The sequence below is a fragment of the Uloborus diversus genome, chromosome 2 (genome assembly GCF_026930045.1).
Source record: "Uloborus diversus isolate 005 chromosome 2, Udiv.v.3.1, whole genome shotgun sequence".
Classification (NCBI taxonomy): domain Eukaryota; kingdom Metazoa; phylum Arthropoda; class Arachnida; order Araneae; family Uloboridae; genus Uloborus; species Uloborus diversus.
In genome coordinates, this window is record NC_072732.1 from 138,103,089 (window position 1) to 138,130,207 (window position 27,119).

Here is a 27,119-nt window from a genome sequence, read left to right on the forward strand (position 1 = left end):
ATATATATATATATATATATATATATATATATATATTAGGGTGTCCCAAGATATAATGGCGAAAAAAAAATTTGTGAAATCGGATATGCATACCCTCCAAATTTTTTCCATTTTACCTCAGAAACGTGAGAAAAAAGTTTCATTGCAATAAAATAACGGGAACCCGTGCCGACTTGAGGTCAAAGTTGGACCTGAAATCCTGTACGGCGACTACATTGAAAAGATTGCTAACTGCATGATTCCTTACTACACGCGACATCAATTTATTTAAAGCAGATATTTACAACACTATTAGACTAAAAGAAACATTACTGCACATATTTCTAATTCACTGTTTGCTTTTTGCAGTCAGGATAGAGCTTCCGCTGCTCTTGAACGCAACGTAACACAGATTGTTTTTGTTCCTCATCAGCTGTTAGCAAACCATGAAAGTCCTGCATCATTTTTACAGCTCTCTCAGCTGCATCGTGTACTGCTCTAAGCATTGAAAGTCTTTTTCACATCAAGGAATGAAATATTATTGACCATACCATAAAAGCTGGATGAATTTTTGTAGATCAGCTTTTGAGATAATTGGGTCCACATTTTCGAACACTTTTATCAAAAAGCACAAATCTTTGTTGGATGCTTTGACTGCCAAAATGCATTGAAGCCATGGTTTCACGTATATTGTCACTACAAACAAGCAGACATCAAACAATGCTTCATTTTCCTTCGTATCTAATTTTAGTTGTGAACTAAATAAAATAGTAATAGTTTTAGGGAGTAAATCGCTCGAGCCATCCATCGAGCTTTGTGCATGGCTCCCGGAGGTCTTATTTTAAATTCATTTTCTGTATCTTCACCTAAAAATATGATAGGCAATTTTATCAACTCTTGATAGTCACATTACTAAGTTTAGCACGATAAAAGTCAAGTAAATTTTCCAAGTTAGGGTACAGTTCGTAACAACTCCGCAGCTCCTCCATAGCACTGTATTTTAGTGGGATAGATCAGTTCATATATATGACGGCGGCAAGAAAAGGAAAGCATTTCTCTATCAAATTTTTGCTCAAGAATAGTGCAAGAACCACTTAAAGGACCTGTTCTGGAAGCTGTAGTATCACAACAGAAAGTTTTAACTTGGTCTTCGAGATTCCAATCTAAAACTGCTTTTCAAACAGCCTCTGTTTGTTCTTTTCCTGTGGAATTATCCAGTTTAGACTCAGCAATGAGTTGTTCCGTCACATCCATATAAAATAACTATAGATAAGCGATCTTCTTTTGATTTTTGAGCACTCAAAGCATGCAACAGTTTCATATCCCAAGGTAAATTCACAACAGAAGGTACCTCGTACTGAAAACCAATTTTTCTTCTTTCCTCGTGCTCCTTCCGCTTTTCGGTTCGAATTCTTTGAGTTGAAGGAGCCTATGGGACATTCATCAATGTTACACTCAAGTGCGTCAATAGTAGCTTCAAGAATAAACACATAATCTCGTATACTTGGACACCTGTCCAATGCAGCAACTGACTTTGGAGTAATAAAATCTCTCCTCATTACATATTTACTTGTTCCAGGTTCTGATAATACTTGTTCCAGGTTCTGATATATTTGTTCCAGGTTCTTATATACTTGTTCCAAGTTCTGATAAACTTGTTCCAGGTACTGATTTATATGTTTCAGGGAAATTTTCTGAATTAATATTTTCACTAGAGCTCGAAAAGGAATCTTCTTGTACATGCTCATACAATTCCGCAGATGTTGAAGTGGAATCGTATTTAATGCGCCTGTTTTCTTCTTTGACAGCTCAAAGTCGAGCCCTTTCCTCTTTGTCGGCAAATTGTTTTATCCACTCCACCTAAAGTGACCACGTCGGCTGGGCTCTGTTTGGAGTTGCAAGAAAATCCCATCTTCCTCTATTTTGATTAACTGAAGTGCATCAGCATGTGCAATATTGAATACATTGTTTAAATTACTCTAAAATTCTTGTTGGCGCTGCCTGAATACTACTTGCAGTTTCATTGCATTTGTTTTTTAAGTCTCTCCAAATTTGATTTAGGTTTTTAAGTTTATTCACACAATTTGGCAACGATTTGGTGGGAATGCGTGCCTTTTCCCAAAAGATGATGCATTCCCGAATAGCGAGATTTGCACTGTCACTGATGGTTAAATTTTGCTTCTCGAATGTTGTAAAACAAAACAGACAGAACTTGTCCGTTAGAGGGAAGTTTGCAAGCTCGCAGTTTGGTGTTTTACGACTTCTATTATCTCTTTTTTCGAGCTTTGCAATTCCACTGCCATGTTTCGTTCGTTATGGAAGGACTATACTGCGCTCGCTGACCGGAATGTATTCGTACTGACATGTTTGACGGTTTGCAAATTGCTACGGATAAGTCCCCCCCCTCCCCCAACATATGTTTTTCTGTTTTCATTTGTTTTCTGTGCACTATTTACAGTTGTTTTGAGCTTCGCAAAGTATCGTGTCACCAGCGTTCGCTTGCTTATGAATACACGTGCTATTTACACGTTTAGACCTTTAGGCGCAAGTCGGCACGGGTTACCCTGCTTCAAATTGCATGAAACTTTTTTTACAACGGTTTTGATATAAAAGGAAAAAAATAAGAGGGTATGCGTTTAAAAAAAACGACTTTCATTTTTTTGGGACACCCTAATATATATATATATATATATATATATATATATATATATATATATATATATATATATATATATATATATATATATATATATATATATATATACACACAAATTTTTCTTAATGCAACTTGAAAATGACAGAGTCAGAATGGTCCCCCCCCCCCCCCCAATAAATTTCACCTGACGACGCCAATGGTTATAATAGTAAGTAGTACAACATTAATATAACTGAGCATTAGGTCTGAGAAAGGTCTGAGCATTAAAAGCAATTTTCTATGAAACCCTGAAATATGTGTCTGATATGTTCTCTAAATTTGTGCTTTTAATGTTCTGTTTCTTACGGTTTGTACTACTGAGAAGGAAAGGTAAAGTTCTTGGTGCCTACTAACCCAGGTTGAGGAAAAATGTCTAAAATTTTCCGGAATATGCTATTTGTGAAAAAGTGTGTCATGACAACCCTGTGTGAACTGAGAAGTTGAAGTTGAAGACAGCTGAGCTGATTTTGGCTCTCAACAGTCATATAAATGCCTACATTTCTCTTGAGAAAGAAATTTATGTCTTGCTTAATGATTTATTGTGTTCTTAATAATGTTATAGATATATTTTTCAGTATAAAACAAAGTAAAATTGTATTTTAATTTATAAAGATTTTGATGTTGAGTTTTGAAAAATACCCATTCTTTATAGCAAAATTTTTTAAATATTTTATCTGAACTTATTGTAATGGTTCTTTGGTTCAAATCTCAACTTCAATTTCAAGTAGCTGATTTTTTGGAGATAATCTTAGCGAAAAGTCATTAACAGATTGTAATAAATTTGTTGCAATTAATATCAATTCTTCTTAAAAGGGCATTGGCTGATCGAGATGCAGATGGCAAGATGGATGGAAATGAATTTGCTATTGCAATGAGGCTTATTGAAATGAAATTACAGGGTTATGAAGTACCTAAATCATTACCACCAACCATGCTTGCCCAACCTCCTGTTGTAATGGCTGCAGTACCTGGCTTTAGGCCTCCAATGGCTCTAGCAGGTAACATTTTTAATCTTTAAATGCAGTTTTTGAGTAGGTTTTTAAGCAGTGCGAGGTTTAAGCTAAGAGTGATATTGTCGCCTCAGAGCATCATTAAGACATCTAATCCCAGAAATAACTCTAAGCTATCCTACTCTTGCTCGAAGGCGACGATATATATTTAAAATGTGAATGATATTTATTGGGCTTTAGTTTTCCTATGATTTGAAAAATAAATTTCTGTTTAAATAACAGCACAAATTTGTTTATATTTACGAAAAATTCCAAATAAGGTTTTATATTTGGTTTCTTCCTGATAACTGTATTAGCTTTTATTTCAACACTTTCAATGAACATATAGGAAATCTATGGTTGATAAAAATGATTGGAAGCAGGGATATGTTTGAGTCATGACAAATTTAGACTTAACTAAATGCAGAATATAATTATCTAGATCTATCAAAGGTTGTCATTTGATATTTACTTGTTTAATTTTTATTTTATTTATTTGTTTGTTTTATAAATACTAACAGAATACTTGATTTTATGTGTCGTAACTATTTAAGTGTTTTATTTTTAATTTGTATGGTTTGAGTTTTTAGGAACTCCTTCTATTAATTAAAAAGAAAAAAAAATAGTTTGTTAAGTTAACAAAATTTCCTTAAGTTCTACCCTTTACTTTGAGGTCTTTATACCACTTTAAAGCCTCATGGTTGAAACTTTTTGATTATTAACCACATTTTAATTATTTTAAGTGAGCTAAAAAGACATTAAATTACATTTTCGATATCAATACTGATGAGAAAGAAAATGATAAAGTTCCTATGCGTATAAACAAAAAATGATAAAGTTTTAGTTTAGGTGTGTCTTAGCATGTTTACAAGTTACTTCACTTCTGCTTTAGGAGATGACTGCCATCATCCGCTACAGTAGAAGTTAGCTAGCCATGTTGCTGCCGTATTTCGCTGATATTCATTGTACAAAGATACACACATTTCCTTAAAATTTATTTAGATTCAATGCCTGAATCGTTTTACAAAAATGAAAAAGCCTAAAATTTTCTAAAAAATATGCTGCATTTCCACCAAATAAACTCGTCTGTTATCAATTTCAAAGAACACAGAAGTTTTTATGTATAATATTTGATTATAAACTTCACTTAATTAAAGTTTACTAATTTATGAAAAATGACCACACAAAATTCAAATTTTGAAAAATTTCTAAAGTATTTTTAAAAAAATAGATGAAAAAAAATTCTGTTTTTAACTTTTTATTCATACTATATTTCAGTAAAAAAATTTCTCTTAGCTGAAAAATTATGCAAAATTAAGACTAAATCCCACTTTATGTCTCTGAATGTACAGAAACTTTTTAAAAAGACAATTTTTTTCTAAATTCTCCCAAACAGTTCAACATTATTTATTAGCTAAAAATCAGAAAAATATTTTTTTAGAAGTTTTCAAAAATTACAATTTTAACTCACTTTTCTCTTTTTTTTATCTCAAAGGACCAACAACTCCTTCCATTCTCACCTTTTTAGTTTGACAATCAGTACCAGGTGCCAGATACAATGCAAAGATCATCACCAAATGGCCCCAATCACCACCTGTTTGCCTACATTATATTGCCTTTTACCAAACTTGCTCACATCAATTTCTTCTATCTTACCAACACCACCCAACATAATGCATACCCTCCTCAACAAAAATTCATCCATAATCTCATACATAATAAGCCTTATACACTAGTTAGCATTTTGCACAAAAAAATATGTCATTTTCAGCACTTTCATCAACTGAACATGACTCTTTTAAAACCAAGTACCATAAACGCGGGCTATTTTGGCCCATATTTTGGAACTTTTCTCAATAACTTTGTAACTATTCATACTTTCAAACTGTGGAAACTTGTTTTACACATCTAGAGATCTCTTAATTCAATTTTTGAATATTGATCAGTTTATTTCCAACTATTTTTTACCCTTTGTTATTGTTTTTTATTTGGGCCAATGTTACCCTTGCATTTGGGTTACTTTGGCCCAAAGTGGTTTTCCCTATTTTAAATCATTGTAGAACTAACTAGAGCCAAAGAAAGACGTGTATTCATAGGGAAAAATATTTATTTGAAAGAAAAATACATTTTACAAGAAGTTTGAGTCACACATGTTTAAAGGAAAATTATTTTGTTTTTAAATGTGTGTGCATACCTCTAGTTATTGTCTCAAAAATTACAAAGGGTGAAGAACAGTCATTTCTTCATTAGTTTTGGAGGTTGAATAATTTTATTAAGATGACACCATTCGTAAAACAAAGGATCATAAGTTTTCTTTCACTTTTCAAGACATATTGGTGTGTGTTCTGTTTGTTCTCAACATTCGCTCCTTCTTCTCTTGCATGAACAGCTATCTTTGGAAAAAATGAGCTCATTCTATACTACAATTATAAAATTCCGTAAACTTACCAACAAATTTAAACAAATTTGCAAGATTTAGATGCAGCTGTGTAAACCTTTTTCTAAACCTCCTGCAACTTTTAATTTCTCTTCATCTTCCATAATGAACGCCATGCAACTGAGCCTGATGATTTGAGTCTGCAACCTCTCTCTTGATTCGTTGCCAAGAATTCCTGGTTCTTTTCTTGTGTTTTCCCTGTTTAGAGTCTTAGTTTTAGCTATTCTTTACTTTTCCAAATCTCTCTGACTGAGTGTTTTATGGTGGGTCAACATAGGTCATAGTTTTTAGGTTAAGAGATGTGTCGTTATTATCAAATTTTTCAAAACAAAAACTAAACAGAAATGAAAAGTGCAACTATACTACGGCATAGAGCAGCAGTTCCCAACCGGTGGTCCGCAAACCCCTGGGAACAAGGTTGCTATTTTGTCCACTTTTTTGTAAAAAGTCTGGGACACCGGAAGAAATTGGCCAAAACTGGACAAAATGGACCAAACTGGACAAAATGCACAAAACTAGACAAAATGAAAAATTAACTGATTATTCACACATAAATTTATTGTTATGGTGTAATAAAATTAGTATATAATTCAAAATCATTATGCATTATGAATTAATCATTTAACTAAAATAGAATGATTGTTAACTTTAGAATTTAATAAATCCAAAAGAATTTTTAATTACACATAGTGCAACTAATTTTAGATCATAATTTACTTAGAAGTAATAAAATTTAACAATTTGAATAAGTTATTGTGCATGATTATATTATTACATATTACAATAATAGAAACTAAATTTAATAGAAAAGTCGAAAGAAATGCTTGTAGACATACTTTCAAAATGAAGATTTCTAAAATAAAAACATTTTACTGTTATATTTTTCAAGTTTTTATTGATGTCACCCCATAGCAAAATATTTGTTTTTATGGATATGTTAATGTTATACAAATTACTACTTTTGTAGAGTTGTGTGTACTCAGAACAGTGTACCGAAAGAGGATATAATGAGCAAGGGGGTAGATAGCTTTAAAATGACCATTAATCTTCATTGATGACTAATAAATTGACTAGGAACAGCCTAGTTGGGTTCAGAGCCTGTTGCAGATCATCATATTTGTATTTGTATTTCAAAAACAGATTTCACTTCATGTCAACATTTCCTTTATTAATATCAAATAGTTTTTTTTTTTTTTTTTTTAACTGTGATTTTAATGTTTTGAGAAACTCCAACCTTTAAAAACTTTTTATTTCTACTTTTTAATTTTAAAAATGCAATTATTATAGGCAATAAACCTCCATATCACAGATAAACATCTTAAAATGCACAGCTGATGTGTTTGTTTCTATAAATGCTATTACATGCATTATAACTTATTATTACTGATTTTATTTATGTACACATTTACATAGACTTCAACTGATCTTAATTTTTTCATTTTCACTTTAAAATATTTTTCAATCAATTTTTTATATGCATATTTATGTATGCTATTTTTATATTGAAATAGTACTTGAATAAGAATAATCTATATAATTATTTATTATTTTCAAACTTCAAATTTTGAACTAAAAACTTTCAGGTTACAAAAAAGTGGACAAAATGACATTTTGACCTGGACGTTTTTTTTTTTTCAGGTTTTTTCCGCAGGAGGTTTTCAGGGGGCTCGTGAAAAAAATATTGTAATGGTGAAGTTTTAACATGCCTGTATCTGATGAAGTTTAATATTTAAGCGATTTCAAGCAAATTTTGCTCCTTTTTTTATTTATCTCTCGCACATTCAATAATCTTAACATGAAAATATTTGCATTGTTTTACATTTAAATTATTTAGTCTGTCATTGGAAAGTGCCGGTTTTAGTGCCTCCATTGAGAATGATAGCCCTGAAGCCATGCTGAAAACGCTGTACTTATGAATATAGTGTCTTCAGACAAAAGAATTTGAAATTATTAGTTTCCTCAGAAGCTATTGATAGGAAAGGTTGTTTCAACTTGATTAAAACATTACATGGAGCATATGCAGTCGTCTAAAATATTTTGTTGTTTACTTTCTTTACCATTTGAGTCCGACGACAAGCTATCTCTCTTCTCTTGTGTTGAGTCAAAAATGCATAGAAGTGAGATCACACTGTTGTTTGTTGTTTGCTATAATTTTCACACTACATAGACTACAATTTACTTCGAGCTATATTGTCCAAAAAGTGAAAGAATTTCAAGCAACCCAAAAATACCACAGGGTGTATGAAAAATTAATTACTATAGAAAATTTTCGTAGTTGAAAGTTTGGCAGTGTGAGGTTTAGGCAGTAAAAAAAATCAACAGAATTTAACCATGCAACTTAATTTACACACTGTGTAAATAAGGAATTTATGAAATTTGTAGAAAATTTCTCTTGTACAAAGTGAGCTTAAGAACGTTTGTTTTGTTAAAAATTGCATTTTGAGTAAAAAATAGAGTAAATACGTATATTGAAAACAGACGCTTCTATTATTTTTCAATATATGCATTTTACTCCTCACTTATAGCAAAAAAAACCAAAAAATTCCAAAAGATTAATGTACACAGTATATCTTTATCAAACAGCTAGGCTCGTAGGCCTTTTCAAGAATACTTAAACATAGAAAAGAGTAAGTAAGAAAAAGAGTTTATTTAGTTAATCTGAGACAGTTCCCTGAAAGGTGTTTTTAAGATCATTCTTTAATTGACTTCTGATCAGGGTTTGTACACTCGCAGAAAACCTGGAATTCCAATTTTCCCCAACAAATTTCTTTTTCAAAAGAATTTTGTGCCATAAGATCTAATCTTCGTTTTTATCGATGTTTCCTGAAAAAAATTTAAATTTTTGAGGTAAAATGACGTTGGCAATTAAAAAGTGGCTACCCAAAAACAACTTCAACAGTCGCCATTTAAGACCCTCAGTAGTTCACGAGAAAAAATTTTCTCTTGTGAACAGGAATAATGCACAAACACAACAGGGGAAAATACTATTTACTGCTTTCGAATTACAAGCCTGAGGATGGGAGAGTCGATTGAGAAAATTATTTTTTTTTGATCGGAAAGTTTTCTTCAGTAACGCGTGAAACGTGGGCGCAATTTTTGGTCACTCACAAGGTGGAAGTAGACACGATGCTTAAAATTCTGTTTTGTTTTCAAAGACGAAACAGAAATGGATGTTTTCTTTAACTGCAAACTAATGAAAGCAATGCTAAATGTGCTACAAATTGTTTTGTTTGGTTTTAATTTTTAAATATGTACTTAATTTTTTTGAAAAATGAAAAATTTTGTTCTTAAAAATTAATTGTAAGTTAAATTGCTTAAAGTTAAATTGCTTTGGACGCAAATATGCTAAAAACTTCTCATCTGAAATGTAATTTCATGAAGATTTATTATTCTTGAATTGTTTTCATGATATAAATTCAAAAATTATTTCTTAATTTTTGGCGTAGCCGCCATTTTAGGTCATTCCCAAGATGGAAGTACACAAGACTTTTTAAGTGCTTAGGTTTCCGAAAACGACATTGGATGTTTATTGCAATGTGAACTGTTAAAAAAATGCAAAATGTGCTTTTTTTTTCTTTCTTTCTTTTTTGTGGATGATTCGTAATTATTTTCTGGAAAAATGCAAAATTTTATCTTCAGAACGTTGTTTTTATTCTTATTGATTTAGACGCTTATGTGCTAAAAACTGACTATTTTGACTTAATTGTAGTTTTTTAAGGATTATCAATTATTTGACGACTTTTATACTACAGATTCAAAAATCTTCTTATCTTAAATTTTTCACATAGTTGCCATATTTGGTCATTTGCAAGGTGGAAGTGACTAAATTTCCAAAAACAGAATTGCATGTTTATTTCAATGTAAACTAATGAAACAAAGATAAAATGTGCAAAAAATTATGAATTTTTAAAAATAAATTTTTTTCTAGAAAAGAAAATTTTTTAATTTTAATGTAAGCATCCTTTCAGGGCCGGACTGGACTCCTCAAAGGGGCGCAAACCTTAGAACTTCAGAGGGGCGCATGATATGTCTGCACTTATTTACCAATTGTAGATTATATATAACAAGGGGGGTGCAACGGGAGAAAAGGTTTTCATGATGTGTCATTGCTCATTACTAATTACAAAACTTCTTGTATACGTGTTTTACACGAGAGGTGCATTCAAACTTTTATTTGGATGTTTTACGGGGTATTTTCGGGGAGAAGGGAGTCGTCGTCCTTGTGTGTGTGTGTGTGTGGGATTATAATATTTTGCCTGCTACCTTTTTTTTTTTTTTGATTGACCTGAAGAGCGGGAATGGTATTAAGAGAGTAGTGCAGGTTTTTCCTTTAAGTGAGATATGTATGCTCTAAAATTTAGTGTTTTCTCCTAACAGGGGCGCAACAAGAATTTTCTTTAGAGGGAACACAGGAAAATAAAAAGAAAGATAAAAGGATTCAGATCTAATAGGGAAAAGGAAGGAAGGAAAAGGTGGAATCCGGGGGTGCTCCCCCGGAAATTTTTTGACACTTGTAGTTTTAAAAACGCAATTTTAGACTTTCCTTGCTGATGTTAGGTTAAAAAAAGTACTTTGGTTTCAGCGGATATTCTAGAAATTGAAGCTTTAAAAAAACGATTATAGGCCAGATTTACTGAATTAGGGTAAGGAATTGAGCTTCAAGGACTGGCCCCAATCGATTAAAAAAAAAAAATAATAGATCGAAATCAATTATTCCTCCCCCTTCAAATTTTCGAAATTAAAATAAAAAAACTCATTTGTCGACAAACTTTGAAGATTTTACGGAAAGGAGGTTCTGGAGCTTTTTCCTGGAAAAGGTAAAGAGGTAAGTGTAGTTTAAAGAACCTATTTTTTTATTTTTTAATGCATCGATTCCCAAAGTGTGTTCCGCCACGAATTAGTTATTGCAAAACTTATTTTCCACAGTAAATAAATAAATTTAAAAAAAAAATAACATCAAGGATTTAAAGTGCCACGACAGATTGTAGTTTTAGTTGACACAGTGTTTCGCATCGCCATGCCAGAGCATGACAAAGAAAATTCCATCTGATTTGAAGCAAATTTTTCCTTTAGCTTTAACGGTATTTTTAACAAGTTTCATGCCCTTCAGTTAAGACTCTACCAGCTATATTTCTATTCTTCATATTAGAGACATGGGTAGTTAACACAAATAACTACTTTCCCAGACAGAAATATGCTTGCTTTCTGCAGGAAAAAATTTTATGAGATTGAATGAACAAAAAAGCTTTTTTAACTGGGACAAAAAACATCAGTATCAGTAAGTTTTCAATGTTTTCCACGCAGAGCAATAGGGATAACAAATATGTACTAAATTTCGTCCGATTCTATGCTTTACGCTTTGAGTTGGAGTGTCCACAATAAATCGGTCAAATACATGTAGACGTAGACACACGAACAGATTCGAAAAATACTTAAAGTAGGTTGGACACAACTTAAAACTGGCTAATATGTCAAAATATGAAAAATTTCTGGAAACCGAGTTTCTTTTATATAAGTAATTATGATTGTGAATGATTATTACTTTTCATTTGACTTTCAGATTGTTAGCATTTTGTCTTAGGCGTTCCTTAAAGTGTAAGTGAAGTACTAAGGGTTCCGTAGCCGATAAAGTTCGGGAACTGCTGTATTAGAGGAAGGCGGTTCAAAGACCTTTACTCGTATATGTCTTAAAAACGCGATTATAATACAGTGGACGCCGGTTAATTGAATCAGAGGTTGATTGAATCAACCGCTTTAACGAATCAAGTTGTCAAAAACAGAATAAAATCCAGCTTTATGAATAAGTCACTTTATGGAATCAAAACTGTTTAGAGTAAACGTGATTCATATAAGCGGTGGTCACTGTACTAGAACCAGTAATTTTTCAAAATTGATGCTCCTAAAACGTAATTTTCAGCGATTTTTGAACTTGCTGGGTATTTGGGGCCTCCCCTGAAAATTTTGAGAAATTGAAGATTTGGACATGAAATTTCAGATGCTACATAATGCTTTCGGTGTGGAAAGGGGGAGGGGGGGAGGTCCGGAGGGGTAGCATTTTGAAGACTTGCTTACTTTTAGACGAACTAGGAAAGAAAAAAAAAAGAAAGGAATAGGGGTTGGGGGGGGGGGGGGATAATTAACTGAATAAGCTGTAACTATTGAATAGTTTTCTTTCAAAGATTTCTTTAAAAGAAATTAAGATTTTCCCCCTACTGTATTATTACATTTAAATCAGTTTGTTTTCCCAATACGTGTTCTTTGCTTCTCTTCAATAATAAAGAATAGTTCTGAAAAATATTCAACTCAGCGTTTTGGGGTAGGGGGCACCTTTCAGGTTGTGCCACTGACCTAAAGTCAAAATTTCTTTAATAATTGCATAGAAATTTTGCAAAAGGTTCTGGAGCTTTTTTCTGGAAAAGGTAAGGAGGTAAGTGTAGTTTAAAGAACCTATTTTTTTATTTTTTAATGCATCGATTCCCAAAGTGTGTTTTGCCACGAATTAGTTATTGCAAAACTTATTTTCCACAGTAAATTAATAAATTTAAAAAAAAATAGCATCAAGGATTTAAAGTGCCACGACAGATTGTAGTTTTAGTTGACACAGTGTTTCGCATCGCCATGCCAGAGCATGACAAAGAAAATTCCATCTGATTTGAAGCAAATTCTTCCTTTAGCATTAACGGTATTTTTAACAAGTTTCATGCCCTTCAGTTAAGACTCTTCCAGCTATATTTATATTCTTCATATTAGAGACATGAGTAGTTAACACAAATAACTACTTTCCCAGACAGAAATATGCTTGCTTTCTGCAGGAAAAGTTTTTATGAGATTGAATGAACAAAAAAACTTTTTTAACTGGAACAAAAAACATCAGTATCAGTAAGTTTTCAATGTTTTCCACACAGAGCAATAGGGATAACAAATATGTACTAAATTTCGTCCGATTCTATGCTTTACGCTTTGAGTTGGAGTGTCCACAATAAATCGGTCAAATACATGTAGACGTAGACACACGGACAGATTCGAGAAATACTTAAAGTAGGTTGGACACAACTTAAAACTGGCTAATATGTCAAAATATGAAAAATTTCTGGAAACCGAGTTTCTTTTATATAAGTAATTATGATTGTGAATGATTATTACTTTTCATTTGACTTTCAGATTGTTAGCATTTTGTCTTAGGGGTTCCTTAAAGTGTAAGTGAAGTACTAAGGGTTCCGTAGCCGATAAAGTTCGGGAACTGCTGTATTAGAGGAAGGCGGTTCAAAGACCTTTACTCGTATATGTCTTAAAAACGCGATTATAATACAGTGGACGCCGGTTAATTGAATCAGTGGTTGATTGAATCAACCGCTTTAATGAATCAAGTTGTCAAAAACAGAATAAAATCCAGCTTTGTGAATAAGTCACTTTATGGAATCAAAACTGTTTAGAGTAAACGTGATTCATATAAGCGGTGGTCACTGTACTAGAACCAGTAATTTTTCAAAATTGAAGCTCCAAAAACGTAATTTTCAGCGATTTTCGAACTTGCTGGGTATTTGGGGCCTCCCCTGAAAATTTTGAGAAATTGAAGATTTGGACATGAAATTTCAGATGCTACATAATGCTTTCGGTGTGGAAGGGGGGAAGGGGGGAGGTCCGGAGGGGTAGCATTTTGAAGACTTGCTTACTTTTAGACGAACTAGGAAAGAAAAAAAAATAAAGGAATAGGGGTTGGGGGGGGGGGGTAATTAACTGAATAAGCTGTAACTATTGAATATTTTTCTTTCAAAGATTTCTTTAAAAGAAATTAAGATTTCCCCCCTACTGTATTATTACATTTAAATCAGTTTGTTTTCCCAATACGTGTTCTTTGCTTCTCTTCAATAATAAAGAATAGTTCTGAAAAATATTCAACTCAGCATTTTGGGGTAGGGGGCACCTTTCAGGTTGTGCCACTGACCTAAAGTCAAAATTTCTTTAATAATTGCATAGAAATTTTGCAAAAGGAACCTGGAAAGCTTTTATGACGTTTCTACTTTAACTGATTACTTTTCATTGACTTTCTTGCTCTTTTTGAACGAATTAAAATATTATTGATTACCGATACTTGATAATATTAAATACTTCATTATTATAAAAACAAAATATTCTTTTGGATTCAAAATAATATTTAAAAGTTGTGATTACCGTATAATAGTGTACAAGAAATTGCTCTTTTGGTCAACATTATTACCACATCCCAAGCTAAAGTAACATGACTAAACACATAACTAAAAACGTAATATAATGTTATCTGAAAATAACGGAAAATCTATAAATAATTGTGAATAAATTTTACGAAATGAGAAAATGAGAAGTCAATAATAGCGATTGTGGAATCAGATAAGGGAAGATATGAATTAACAGTATATGTACATAATGATGCCTCTAAAAAGGAAACATTTTCCTCAAAAAAGTAAAAGGTTATAAAGTTTAAATGATTAATTTAATAAATATTCTCACAATGATAAAAGTAGTCTCATTTCTTGACTACCTTCCCACAGTTCGTCAGTAACTTTTTTATTGTAAATTGCAAGAAGTTTCTGTTGTCTCAAAATATATTTTTCAATAAGTCTTTTCAACATTCAAGATGGCAAAAACGGACCCTTCAAGAAACTATTCGCCTACAACAGTGTATAAAAAATATCCTTGAAGACCTGAAAAATGAGGAAAGAGGCAGGCCCGGATTTACGTAACCGCACCCACAGTATGGGGAGCAGGGCACACCACAGAGGGCCTCCTTTACCCTAAAATCAGTCTGACTCCGGGCTCTTCGCCTCTGACTCCGCAAATCTGGAAAAAGACATTTTTGTAGCGATAACGTGAAATGAAATAACTGAAGGGGGTACCTAAAAACGCAACAGAGCGCTTAGAAATTGACTAACAATTACAAGTACGGGATGTTTGTCTTACTTCTAGATTGAAAGAGCTCTCTTATCTGAAAATGTTTTTTTAATGTCTCAAAATACCTGTTTAAGTTTAAGTAATTTTAAAATTAACAATCGCAAAAACAGTCCCCTCAAAAACTATTCTTTTAAAGACCTGAAAAAAGAAGGAAAGAGAGGGGGGGGGAATCACAATATGGTTGCAGGGCGCTTTAAAATGACAGAAGGGCGCAATTGGGCGTTTAAAAATTAACGATAACAGATACGAGGCGTTTGTCTGCATAAGGGAAAAAAATCTACAGAGCTTTTAAGAAGGCAAAAGAGCGAAACAAGATGTTGCTTTCTGCCAAATAAAGATGAGCCACCTCCAGTTGCTCGTCAACTGATTGAATACAATCGGAGATACGACAGCAAGAAAACAAATGATTAAAATTGCAATGGAAAATATTGCTGTCCTAAGACACTGTTACAGAAACAAAACGATCTGTACAATTTTTATTTAGTAAAAAAAAGGAGGCAAAATTTATATTACTATTAAAAATGATAACGTAATATATACAACTGTTAATTACTAAAGGAATCGCCCAAGAAAAAAAAAACTTTCTTTCATCCATGTCTTCTACCCGCTCTCCTCCCTCCATCCAAATCACCAATGTAAAATTTCCTTGCCAGTATTTCGTAGGTGATTCTGGGTATTGAGTAAGCTATCAGCGGTTCCTGGTTCCGGGCTTAGTCCAAGGCAGTGGGGGACCAGGGATTTTGATTGTCAAATAACCTCTAAAGTCACCCAGTGACAATGATTGAAAAGAAAGAAACAAGTTTTGAAAAGGAAGGCAAAATAATTCGAGGCTCTTCAGTGATTAGCTAAAGGCTTTTATTGCCGTAAAACTTTTGCCTGAAGAATTTCGAGGTGCCAGGTCTCCAAAAAGCGTCTGTTTGTTTGAATGCGCAAAACTCGAGAGCTACCTGGCCGATTTCGCTGAAATTTTCACAGCATCTTTCTTTTAGCAACAGAAAGGTTTGCAGACCAGTTCAAAAAAAATCGACGAGTACTTCTTTTTTTATTCCAATTTAGGTCTAGTTTTCACATAAATTCCCCAATATAAGGGTGAAAGATTACTTTCACATATTAATGTTACATATCGTTGGAAAGGACAGAATTTCTCATGTTCTAAGCAATTTATTTCAATGCTCTAAGTCTAATTTAATTACAGCTGAAGTTATTTGCGTTTTAACTCATTTTTTTTAGGCTCAGCTGAAATACAGGCACTACTTTCTTCATTAAATCTCTTAATAAAAAGTGAAGGAACTGTCCCACAGTTTTCTTTTTGACACTATTGGAAAAAACAATATTTTTTACTCCAGATCCATGTCAACCTTTGGTCGTAAAACTAAGCTTCTATCTCAAAAGGAAAAAAAGTGACAAGCCTTTTTAAATCAAGTTCAAAAAATCTGACTCCCATTTAAATTGTTAACCATTTTCTTTTGCATTTTAATTCCTGAAACTTATTTGATTTTGTGTTTCCATGGTTACGCTTTTTTAAATGGTTACTTACCAGACATTAAACGGTTACTGTACTTTCTCTAACAATTTCGTAAAAATCCACTGTTTACTAAAACGAGACTGTTTTAGTGAACAGTGCTTTAGTGAATGAGACTGTTCAATAAAAATTTTAATCTATCAGACCAAGCATGTCGGACAATAGTTGTCGTACTCTTTATAAAACAAGCCAAAAGCTATCATGAGCAGCATACAACACCTATAAACTTCTTAATACACCAATGCCCACCTGAACCAAGATAAAGCCCAAAAATCAAGTTTCTAATTTTTCTTTTTGATTATTTTCCAGTTACAATCATCGTATTATGCACCTGAATTTCTCAATTTGTGTGAATTTGAGTTTAAAGTTTTGAATCAATTTTTCATTTATAATTTTATTTAATATGTTTGATATGAACAGTGTTTTTTATTTTAGCTTAATAGAATTTGCATAATTTTATAAATCGGATTTGATCTATTTTAGTTATAATTATACCACATAAATTGGTATTTTTAGGTGCTGCATTACCTATAGCTCCTCCTGCTCCTGTTGGTAATATTACAGCAGGGTTTGTTCGACCAGCATCACCTGTAGACAAACCACGTTCTTGTTCTGTTAGCAGTCAGGATTCCCCAACGTAAGTGAAAAATTTATATTTAGTCATATTGTGTTGTCACTGAGTTGTATGTGTATTTGTGTAGATATTCTACATGCGTATTACAGACCAGCATTATCTAGCTTAATGCTTCTCCTCGCAACCAATATTGAAATTAGCTAGATTTGCCGGATAAATAATTGCAGAACTGACACTAGAGACTAAAAAAGCGAATATTTTGAAGCAAAAACTAATGTTTTGCATTCAGTTTTTAAAATCCACAACTACTTTAATGAAAAAGCAACTAAAAGATGTAAAACTCCCAGTATTCTTTTTTTTTCCTAGGGCAAAAAAATTAAAAGAAATTGAAAATTCTTTTTACATTAACATCTCATAAGTTAACCATTCCAAGGGGGAAAAATTTGAGGATGTTTTGCTGCATTTATTATTTTGTAAATAAACAGTTCAAAAAGTAGGAAATTTTGAAATGTAAAAAATATTTTCAGGACCAGAAATGTTTGATGTTCATATTTTTGTGCAAAAAGTTTTGTTTTGTGTTCTCTATTTTTGTGAAAGGTTTGTTTTAGTGATTGTTATTTTTGCATAGAGGTCGTTTCTGCAACTACTATTCACCTTTCAGAAGTTGAACTAAGTCCTTTAGCAAGTCCACTTCTTTCAAGGGAGAGCAATCAGTAAAAAGAGGAATTGTTAAGTGCAGAGTTGGGCTACCATTGCAACCCTTTCATTGGCGAGAAAATCCTGTACCTCTTGCTACTTCTTACCTGAAACACTTCTTCTTCGCCAAATGGGCAATAACACTGCAAACTAAATCTACAAGTTCTTAAGTCGTTTTTCCTCACCCCTATTTCAACAAATGGAATCGTTTAGTCAGTCAGGCAGCAATGCCCAACTTGCCAGAGGTGGACAGTACAATTTTTGATTACTGTTGTTTTTGTTCTGAATGAGCATCAGTAAAATTTTCTTTTTAATTTCTTGTAACCTTACTAATTAATGGTCAGTCAATGAAATTGTACCAGAATGTGTCAGTTCTTTTTTCTTTAGTGTTCACTTAAAAGTGTTTGCCTAAAGTTTGGAAAATATGTTGTAAAGCTTTTTTTTTTCCTTAAGAGTTGTTTGAAAAAGGTTTGTAAGATTTGTTTTGGGTATAGGTCTATCCTCCTGCTTCGAGTGTTCCTGCTAGCCTATGCTGCCAAGATATGTATTTATTGAAATATTTTTGCATTATTATGACATAAATGCTATTTTAAAAAGAAAAAGAGGAAACTATTTTGAAACTTTTTTCTGCATCTAGTGACTCTTTTGGGGACTAAATTTTTCTATGAGAAACTGCTGAAGCAATTATTTTTAGTAGCAGAACTCAGTAGAAGCCGTCTGAGTGAAAATTAGTCAAATTTTGACTCATTTCATTTTTCAAATTAATTTTTCTAAGGAATAATATCTCTTCAGGCTTGGTTACCTAACATTTCACAAAAAAATAATTAACATTTAATTTTTCAGCAAAAAAATTGTCCAAGTAAGATAAATTTTTTCTTTGCTCTTTCCAACTATCATACTTAATTGATAATAATCGATTATGACTATTGCCTCATAAAACTTGGGTAAAACAAGTTAATGCAGATTCTTTTAATAATTTCGATTTCGTTCATTTCAGTATTTATTGCAAGTTTCTTATTTCTTGTATTAAATGGTAACTGAAAATTATCCATGTTCCAGTGTCTTGATACTTTAAAATTTATAAACTGCAATAAAGATACTAATTATGTGCATTGAAGCTAGGCTTCAGAGCAGGGGCGGCATTTCAGCATTTCATTTGGGGGGTCGAGTTTCTTAAACATGAATTACCTCAGTATGGAACAAAACAAATATTGGCTAACTGCAAACAATCATGATATGGGGGGAGATTGCATAGTTAAAAAGCCCCCAGAAAAGATATTTATTGATGTGAGATATTTTTTTCAAAAATCGTATGTGTTTTTAAAGAGTATCTATGAAAGCATAATGAATTGAGCAGCTGAAATGTGTTTCTAGCAGAAGAAATTGATGAACACTCATTAAATAGACAACACTGCACGGGCCTCATGACCATCGTTAGACAGAGAACCCAAGAAGGAGATATTTAGCCTATATGAGAAAATTAAGTTTTTAGTTAAAATTAACCATGATTCTTCATCAGTTTTTTCTGTTCTGAAAAGGCTGGTAAAGGCTTAATGATTTTCTAAATATTTAAAAAATGGAAAACACTTGCTCATGTCTGGAAATGTGTCGAGTGTCATCAACGATTACGGAGAACCAGCCAGATTGTTTTTCTTGAACATTGATTTGAGACTTACGTAAATTGAATTTGCTCCTTTTAAATCATTCCTCTCAAAAAATTTGGGGGTGCGACCACCCCCTCTCGACCCCCCTATTTGCCGCCCCTGCTTCAGAGGGAGAATACATGAGTGCTTCTGTTCTTGGCTACAAAACATTTCATGAGACTAAAAATTTCAGGTTTTCTGCAAATTAACATTCCCCCCGCCTCCAGATCCTACAATTATTTTTAATGGAAAATTGTCCATTCTTATTGTGTTTCATTTACTTAAAAATTTGCATTATAACTTTCAGGGGCCTTCCTGCTGCTTTAACAGAATGGGCTGTTTCTCAACAGTCAAAATTAAAGTTCACTCAGCTTTTCAACTCTTATGATAGGACTCGAACTGGTTTTCTTACTGGTGCCCAAGCAAAAAACATGCTTGTTAGTACAGGATTGAGCCAACCTGTACTGGCTCAGATATGGTATGGAGCTTTTTTCTTTTATTTGCCATACAATACTAGAAATTATTAATTAATGTTTGTTTTTTTAATCATTTTAAATCACAATTTGGCAATATTTTTTAAAAACCTACTTGGAAGTCTAATTGTCATTTCTTCCCTACCTTTTTCATGTATAAATTCAACACAATAGCAAGTGCATTTAATATACATGCTTAAATTCAAGTTCATTTTTGATGAAATGAATGAAAATAGAAAAAAATCTTGTTCTGTTATTGAAAGAAAGATCAAATATCGTTCCCTACATTATGTCACATGTTTCCTTGAGAAGTAATCTGAAATCAGGAGTTGATTGACGTTCCTGATTTCAGATTATATCTGAAATTGAAATTAGGTGTTTAGGTATTTCTGTTCATTACTACTCCTATGTCTGACAGAAATTATTTTGTATTAAAAATTATCTGCAGAGTTAATAGCATCTTTTATGACATGTAGCAAGTTATGTTTTCTAACTTTAGATTAATGAGCATTTAATCAACTAACTGCAAGAAGCGGCGATTGAGACTGAAAAGTGGTGGGGGCAATAAGAATAAAAAAAACTAAAACCCACAGGAATTTTAGCAGCAGCCAAAAAAATAAATAAATAAATAAAATAAAATGGAAAAAAAGGGGAGAGAGAGAAAGAGTACAAAATTTTGCTAGGGCTGGTTTTAAGAGCAGATGAGTGGTAATTAATGTAAATCTAACAACTTCACTCACACTTTTATTAAGATTTTAATGACTTTTTTACACATTAACTTTCCCCGAAGGAACACTTAGACATGAATTAGACTTTCATTAAAAACCCCAAAGTATTTTAAAATGTCACAAACACTTGGTAATAAGTTCATTGAACATGTATGGCTTGTTTAGGCAAAATTTATTAATGTACTACTATCTAAACAATGAATAAGTACATGAACTAAAAGTTACTGCTTTTGTGAAATAATGTTTCATAAACAGATATAAAAGTAAAACAAATAATTATGTTCTGAAAATTTTGACATTTCTGCTTTTTTTATAATTTTTAGTTTTTGTTCCTGAATTGGAAAATAAAATAAATAAATTAACCATAAAAAGTGCATGGGCGGTTGCCACTCCGAATCGCTGCCACTGACTAACTGTATTGAAAGTAATTTATCAAACATTTTTTTTACCGTATTAGGTCTTTATCTGATATTGATGGTGATGGCAGACTTTCTTGTGAAGAATTTGTTCTTGCCATGCATTTAGCTGAAAGCGTGAAAGCTGGAGATGCTTTACCTGGGGTATTGCCTCCCGATTTAATACCACCATCTCATCGCCGTAAAAGGTCAACAAGCATTCAGTCAAGTAAGCAGTTTTTCTCATACTGTGTCCATTAACCGTTTCCTGACAAGGGTGATGCAACTGCTATGTCCAGAAAATGTTTTAGCTTGCAGCACAGTTTTAATAACCTATATGTTTGAAAAAGATTTGATTTCCTGGAGGAAAACTTTACATAGATGTCTCATGATAAAGTAGGACAAAAATTAGAATATTGGATAATATTTCCTTGAAGAGATTCCTTGTTGTATGGTTAAAATGTTTAAAATGACTGCTAAAAAGAAAAGACTTTTTAACTACTGTTTCATAAATAATAGAATAATAGAAATTAAGAAAGCACAATTTAAAAAATTTACAGACATGTTTTAAGGCTACAAAGAACCTCTTTTTTGATACAAAACAAGTGAGCTAATGAATGAATGAAAATCCAACTAAGCAGTGAGCAAATCAAAAACTAAATTAAAGCATCACAAAGAATTAACCACAAACCAATGAAAGTATTTGGAGCCAATATGAAAGAAAATGAAAGGAACAGAGTTAAAAAGTATTATTTTATGGAAAACTACAAATGAAAAAAATCAAATTTTGCTTTGGAAGGTAAGACAACTATCTTTGAGGAAGTTATGAAACCCTTAAGGGTTTGCTCATCACAAACAAATATTTTGTAGCAAAACAATGGTTGTAGGAAGCTTAACTATTTCTTGATATTCTTTTAATTTTTGTGGAGTCTGATTTTTGAACTTAATTAAATAATTGATAAATATTAATTTTAGCTGGTTCTGCACCTAGTCATGGCCTTGGTGAAATTAATCTGCTTGGAGATTTCAAGGATGATAAATTATTACAACAAAGTAAGTGTTCATGCTAGCATTTAAAGTTATTTTCCACCTTTTGTTTTACCCTTCTCTTAGCCACCATTTGTATTTAGACAAGCATAAAATATGCTCTTTCTCTCCCCCCCTTCCTAAAATCTTTACTAATATTATAAAGAGAGAGGGCGGATTTTTGTGTGTTTATATGTTCGAGGTAACCTCCGGAACCACTGCACCTATTTGAAAAATTCTTGCATTATATGAAAGGTGCTTTCTTACTGAGTAACATAGGCTATTATTCGAAAAAATCCGATAAATAGTCCGTATTTTAATTCAAATGTAGGCTCAAATTTCACGTAAATTGCCTATTGGCTATTAAAGGGGTGAAAAATTACTTGCACATATTCATATTATCTATCGTTAAAAAGGGTAGAATTTTCTGCGCTCTAAAGAATTTATTTCAATGCTCTAACTTAACTACAGTGGGAGCAATTTGCGTTTTTAGCTCGAACCTTTTTATGCTTAGCAGAAATTTAGGCACTACTTTCTTCATTAAATCTATCAATAAAAAGTGAAGGAATTGTCCCACAGTTTTCTTTTTGACAGCATTGGAAAAAGCGAGATTTTTTACTCCAGATCTCTCTCGACCTTTGGTCGTAAAAATTAGCTTCTATCTTCAAAGAAAAAAAAGTTACAAGTGTTTTTAAATCAATTTCGAAATATGTCATTAGGTTGTCAACCATTTTATTTTCACGTTTCCATGGTTACGCTTTTTGAATCCATCTTTTGCAATTTAATTTCTTAATTTAATATCTTTCGTCATTGTTTTTAAAGGGTAATTTTGCATGACGTTTTTTCTTTTATTTAAGTTATTCTTTAAGTTATTAAGTCATTCTTTTAATTAATTGTTGAATATATGTCACTTGACACAATTTTTGTTCTCAAGGTAGACTGGACAAAGCCGGGCTACCTTTGCTCTTAATATATAAAGCTTAAAGCTTATACATTAAGATTTGAAAGCTACTGTTTATATGATTTTATACCTTTTTGTTTGTTTGGCGAAACGTTTATTATTGCCAAAGAAAAAACATCCCCTTCACTCGCAAAAGGGCTGGGTTCCGGTAGCATGGTCGCTTGGCACGATAGGCGCTGAGAAGTTCAGTCTAAGATTATTGTTTTAAGGCAAACGTTAATGTAATTCATTGTTTTGGCGATTTGTTTTGAAAGAAAAGAAACTTTTAATTTGTTTTTATCTGAGTGAAATGTATGACATTTTCTTCTTTTTTTCTGACGATAATTTTTGAATGTTCCACGGGATGATTTTTTTTTTTTCGTTAGACGAATGGATTATGATAGCCTGGTTACTGGGCAAGTTTGGCGATAAACAATAGAGCTGCGGAATTATTTTTACATTTGAAAGATATTATTTGATGTCTTTTTTTTTTCCTTTATTTGGCGAAATATTTTAAATTGCAGTAAAAACCGCTTCACTCGCTAAATAGAGTTTTAAAGCAACTGTAAATCTAATTTAATGATTTGATGAAAAGTTTTAAATTCCAACGAAACTTAAATAGTTTTTTTTTTTGAAAAGGTGTGTACGCATTTTATACAAAGAAAAACGATCATTTCACACCAGAGAGGGAGGGGGGCGTCAATTTTTTTATTCAACGGACTTCCATTAAATTTTTATCATGGGCATCGCTGTGTGGGTACCGCTAGTACTTAATAACTTTTAGCCTTTTCCTTTGAACTTTTTCTACCATGATCTTGCTACAATTGTTTACATACTGTTGCATTTGATTAACTTTTTAAGCCCCTTTTTGTTTTGTTATTAAAGTTCAAAGCTTAGGAAAATCATGTTTCCCTATCTTAAAAATATTTTTAATTTACTAATATGTTTAACTAGTGGAAAATTTTGTTTTTTACAAAGAAATAAAATTATCAAAACTGAAAACTCTTGTTTATTTTCCCTTTATAAAATTTTGTAAAGGTTTATTAATAAAGTCCTTACGTTATTTGGGGGGGGGGGGGGGAATCAGGCCATATACTTTAAATAATACAACTGTTTTACTTTCTATTTTTAAAATGAGAATTGCTCAAATAACATATTAATATAACATATTCAATAACATGTAACTGCTCTTTCACAAAATTGTATATCATAAAAGTGACCACTACCATAAATTTCATATTTTGAAATTAGACCTTTCACAAAGTTTCATATTTAAAAACGGTTCTTTTATTACTTTTGAGCTCAATCAATTAGTCTGAAAACAAAACATCAGTAAAAGAAACCTCCAGCTTCCAAGTCATTCACAGTGAAATCTTTTAGACCAAAATTATTTCAGATTAGATTTGAGGCAGCTAAACATGCTGTATACAACATGACAGGATTTTTTTACAAAACGAGAAAAGTTCACAAAACTTTTTTTTTCTTTTCTCAAAATGAGACCTGAAAAATAAAATCTGGATTGTCTCATTATTTCAATCTTGTTTTCTTTACCATCTGTTGTTTTAAATGAAGTATTTTAATGTACTTTTAGCAGTAGACTTTAAAAATTGAGCTTTTGGATTTAAAAAATCTTGATAGATTATTAATAATTTTTACAATTTGTGTATCAATGCTTGTCCAAATTTAATAATGAAACTATTTTTCATCCTGTTAATATATTTTCCCATCTTTACAGCTACTTTTGAGGATAAAAGACGGGAAAATTTTGAGAAAGGACAAGCAGAACTGGAGCGTCGTAGGCTTGCATTACTTGAAAGTCAAAGAAAAGAACAAGCAGAAAGAGAAAGAAAAGAAAGGGAGGAGCAAGAACGTAGGGAAAGAATAAGGTGATTGTAAAAATAGTAATTGAAAATCCTCTTTATGTTGCAGTATAAAAACATTTCATTTTAAGCAAATAGAATGCTTAAAACATTGATATGAAACCGAGCAATAAATGTTGAAAAACAAGTGTGATTTGAAAATTTATTTTCATATTATAGGCAAGAGCAAGAAAGACGTAGACAACTTGAACTTGAAAAACAGCTTGCAAAACAAAGAGAACTTGAACAAGAAAAAGAAGAGCAAAGGAGAAAAGCACTCGAACAGAGAGAGGTCTTTTTTTTTCTCTCTCTTTCTTCTTTACTTTCCTGTTTTATTTCTTTATTTGTATTGCTGTTCTTACCTTTTTTTTTCCATTGTATAAAATGCCCTTTGCTCAATTCATTTGCACAACTAAGATATTTTCACCCATATGCTTGCATTTGAATCGTGGCATTTTAAACTTTGGCTTTTTATTGAGATAATTCGAATATAAGGAATACATTATGTATCTACTAATATTCCTGGTGTCTTAAGTGATAAATGTGATTTGAGACATGCATGATCAATTTGTTTTACCTTTGAATGAATTAAAAAAATGTTAATGCCACAAAAGTAATCTAAAATGTTTCTATGTGTGTGTGTTTTGAATGTTATGTATAGGATTTCCAATCCCATGCTGAATTCAGTCCCACGGGATTTCGGGATTGTAAGGAGCCGATCCTGTGGATTCCGCAGGATTACCTTGATGAATTAAATTTTTATGTCTAATAGAAAAGGTTGTGCTTTTTAGGAAGGACTGCTTTTGTTACTCTGCTTTAGTACATCTATTGTTTCGCACTACAAATTCAATTCCCTATTAACAATTATTATTTAGTACTGAAAAGTGTGCCCTAAAAATGTCCAATGTGTATTAACAATACTCATATGGAATGGAAAAAAATTTTTGCTCATAAAATGATGTGCTTGATGAAAATACGTGTTGTTGCTCCACAGCAGTTGGTTTTACTGAAATTAAATTATTATTTAGCAAAAGATCCCCATTAGCTTCATCACCTTCTGAAATTGGTTTTTCTTTTCTTGTGCTGGGTTTTTGTTGCTCAAGAACAGAATACCAATTGGATATGTGTTTTGCTCTATCCAATTTAACTTGTCTTTAGAATACCCTTGTTCCTTCATTAGTGTTGGTAATTGTAACAGTGCATTTGATTAATTACAGAAGAGGTGAATTCTGGTTAACTATACCAAGTCAGTCTCAGAAAAAAATTTTGGATACCTTCGTTGATTTCACCTCTCACTTTAAAAGGACATTAAAAAACTTTTAGAGTTGTGCCAAATGTATAAACAATGTCAGGCTTTTCATTGCTTTCTTCTTTAAAGAAAAATACTGTGAACTTTTAGTAAGTTTTAGGTTTTGAGTGCATTCCTTAAACCTACAGAATGCTCCAGCATTGCATTCCGGCTATTCCAGAGGGTTTTACAATCTGTAATACTTTTTTTCTATTTTTTAGAGCATTTCTAAATTTTAGTAATGGTCTTTGAAAGTATCACTTTTTCTCAATTGCCTAACTTTTGTGTGACCTCGAATGTGAATACCACTTCAATCTCAAAAAAATTCACTCGATTTTTATTGTGTTCTTAAATGATAAATCCACAGTTCATCAATTTTTTAAAGTTTTTCAAAAACATTTACCAATCTTGCTTTTAGGAGAAAGCCTTAGTTCCTTATAAGCTATATAGAATCAGTGGCGCAACCAGGAAATATTTTTAGGGGGGGGGGGGGGGAACACAATTTTTTTTCATAACACTCTATCAGCGTTCTCTCTCTCTTTACATCAATATATATTTATTATTATTATTATTATTATTTAGTAAAATTCCTTAAAATTGTATAAGTTTTGCAATTTATTTAAAAACTGTTGCAAAAACTTTTATTGTTCTTATGCCAGAATTGAAATCACGTTAAGAATGAACTTTAAAGTACTTGAAACAACAGTGTGGCGGTAAGATGTTCAAATTAATAAATGGAAATCAATACCCTTTATTACTTTGTTTACTATATTAATGAAATTAATCAAAATGCACACGAATTTTTATCACCAAAAGCTCTAAACCATTCATATTTTTAAGATCATTCAAGGAAAGAGAAAAAAAAAGGATCATGTTAAAATGGCATGAAATCACTCAAAAATACAACAAAATAATCAATAAAATCACTTACACTTGATGAGTCCTAA

General features: G+C 32.0%; 1 protein-coding gene across 1 annotated transcript in view; it reads left to right on the forward strand.

The window, feature by feature from the left end:
- Window positions 1-27,119, forward strand: part of LOC129216044 (intersectin-1-like) — a 178,647-nt gene that overhangs the window by 20,868 nt on the left and 130,660 nt on the right. Inside the window, exons 4-10 of the mRNA XM_054850189.1 lie at window positions 3,488-3,672; window positions 17,067-17,187; window positions 19,771-19,941; window positions 21,122-21,288; window positions 22,035-22,112; window positions 24,761-24,911; window positions 25,065-25,176. Coding sequence (XP_054706164.1) covers window positions 3,488-3,672; window positions 17,067-17,187; window positions 19,771-19,941; window positions 21,122-21,288; window positions 22,035-22,112; window positions 24,761-24,911; window positions 25,065-25,176 — 985 coding nt within the window. The remainder of the gene's footprint in view (window positions 1-3,487; window positions 3,673-17,066; window positions 17,188-19,770; window positions 19,942-21,121; window positions 21,289-22,034; window positions 22,113-24,760; window positions 24,912-25,064; window positions 25,177-27,119) is intronic.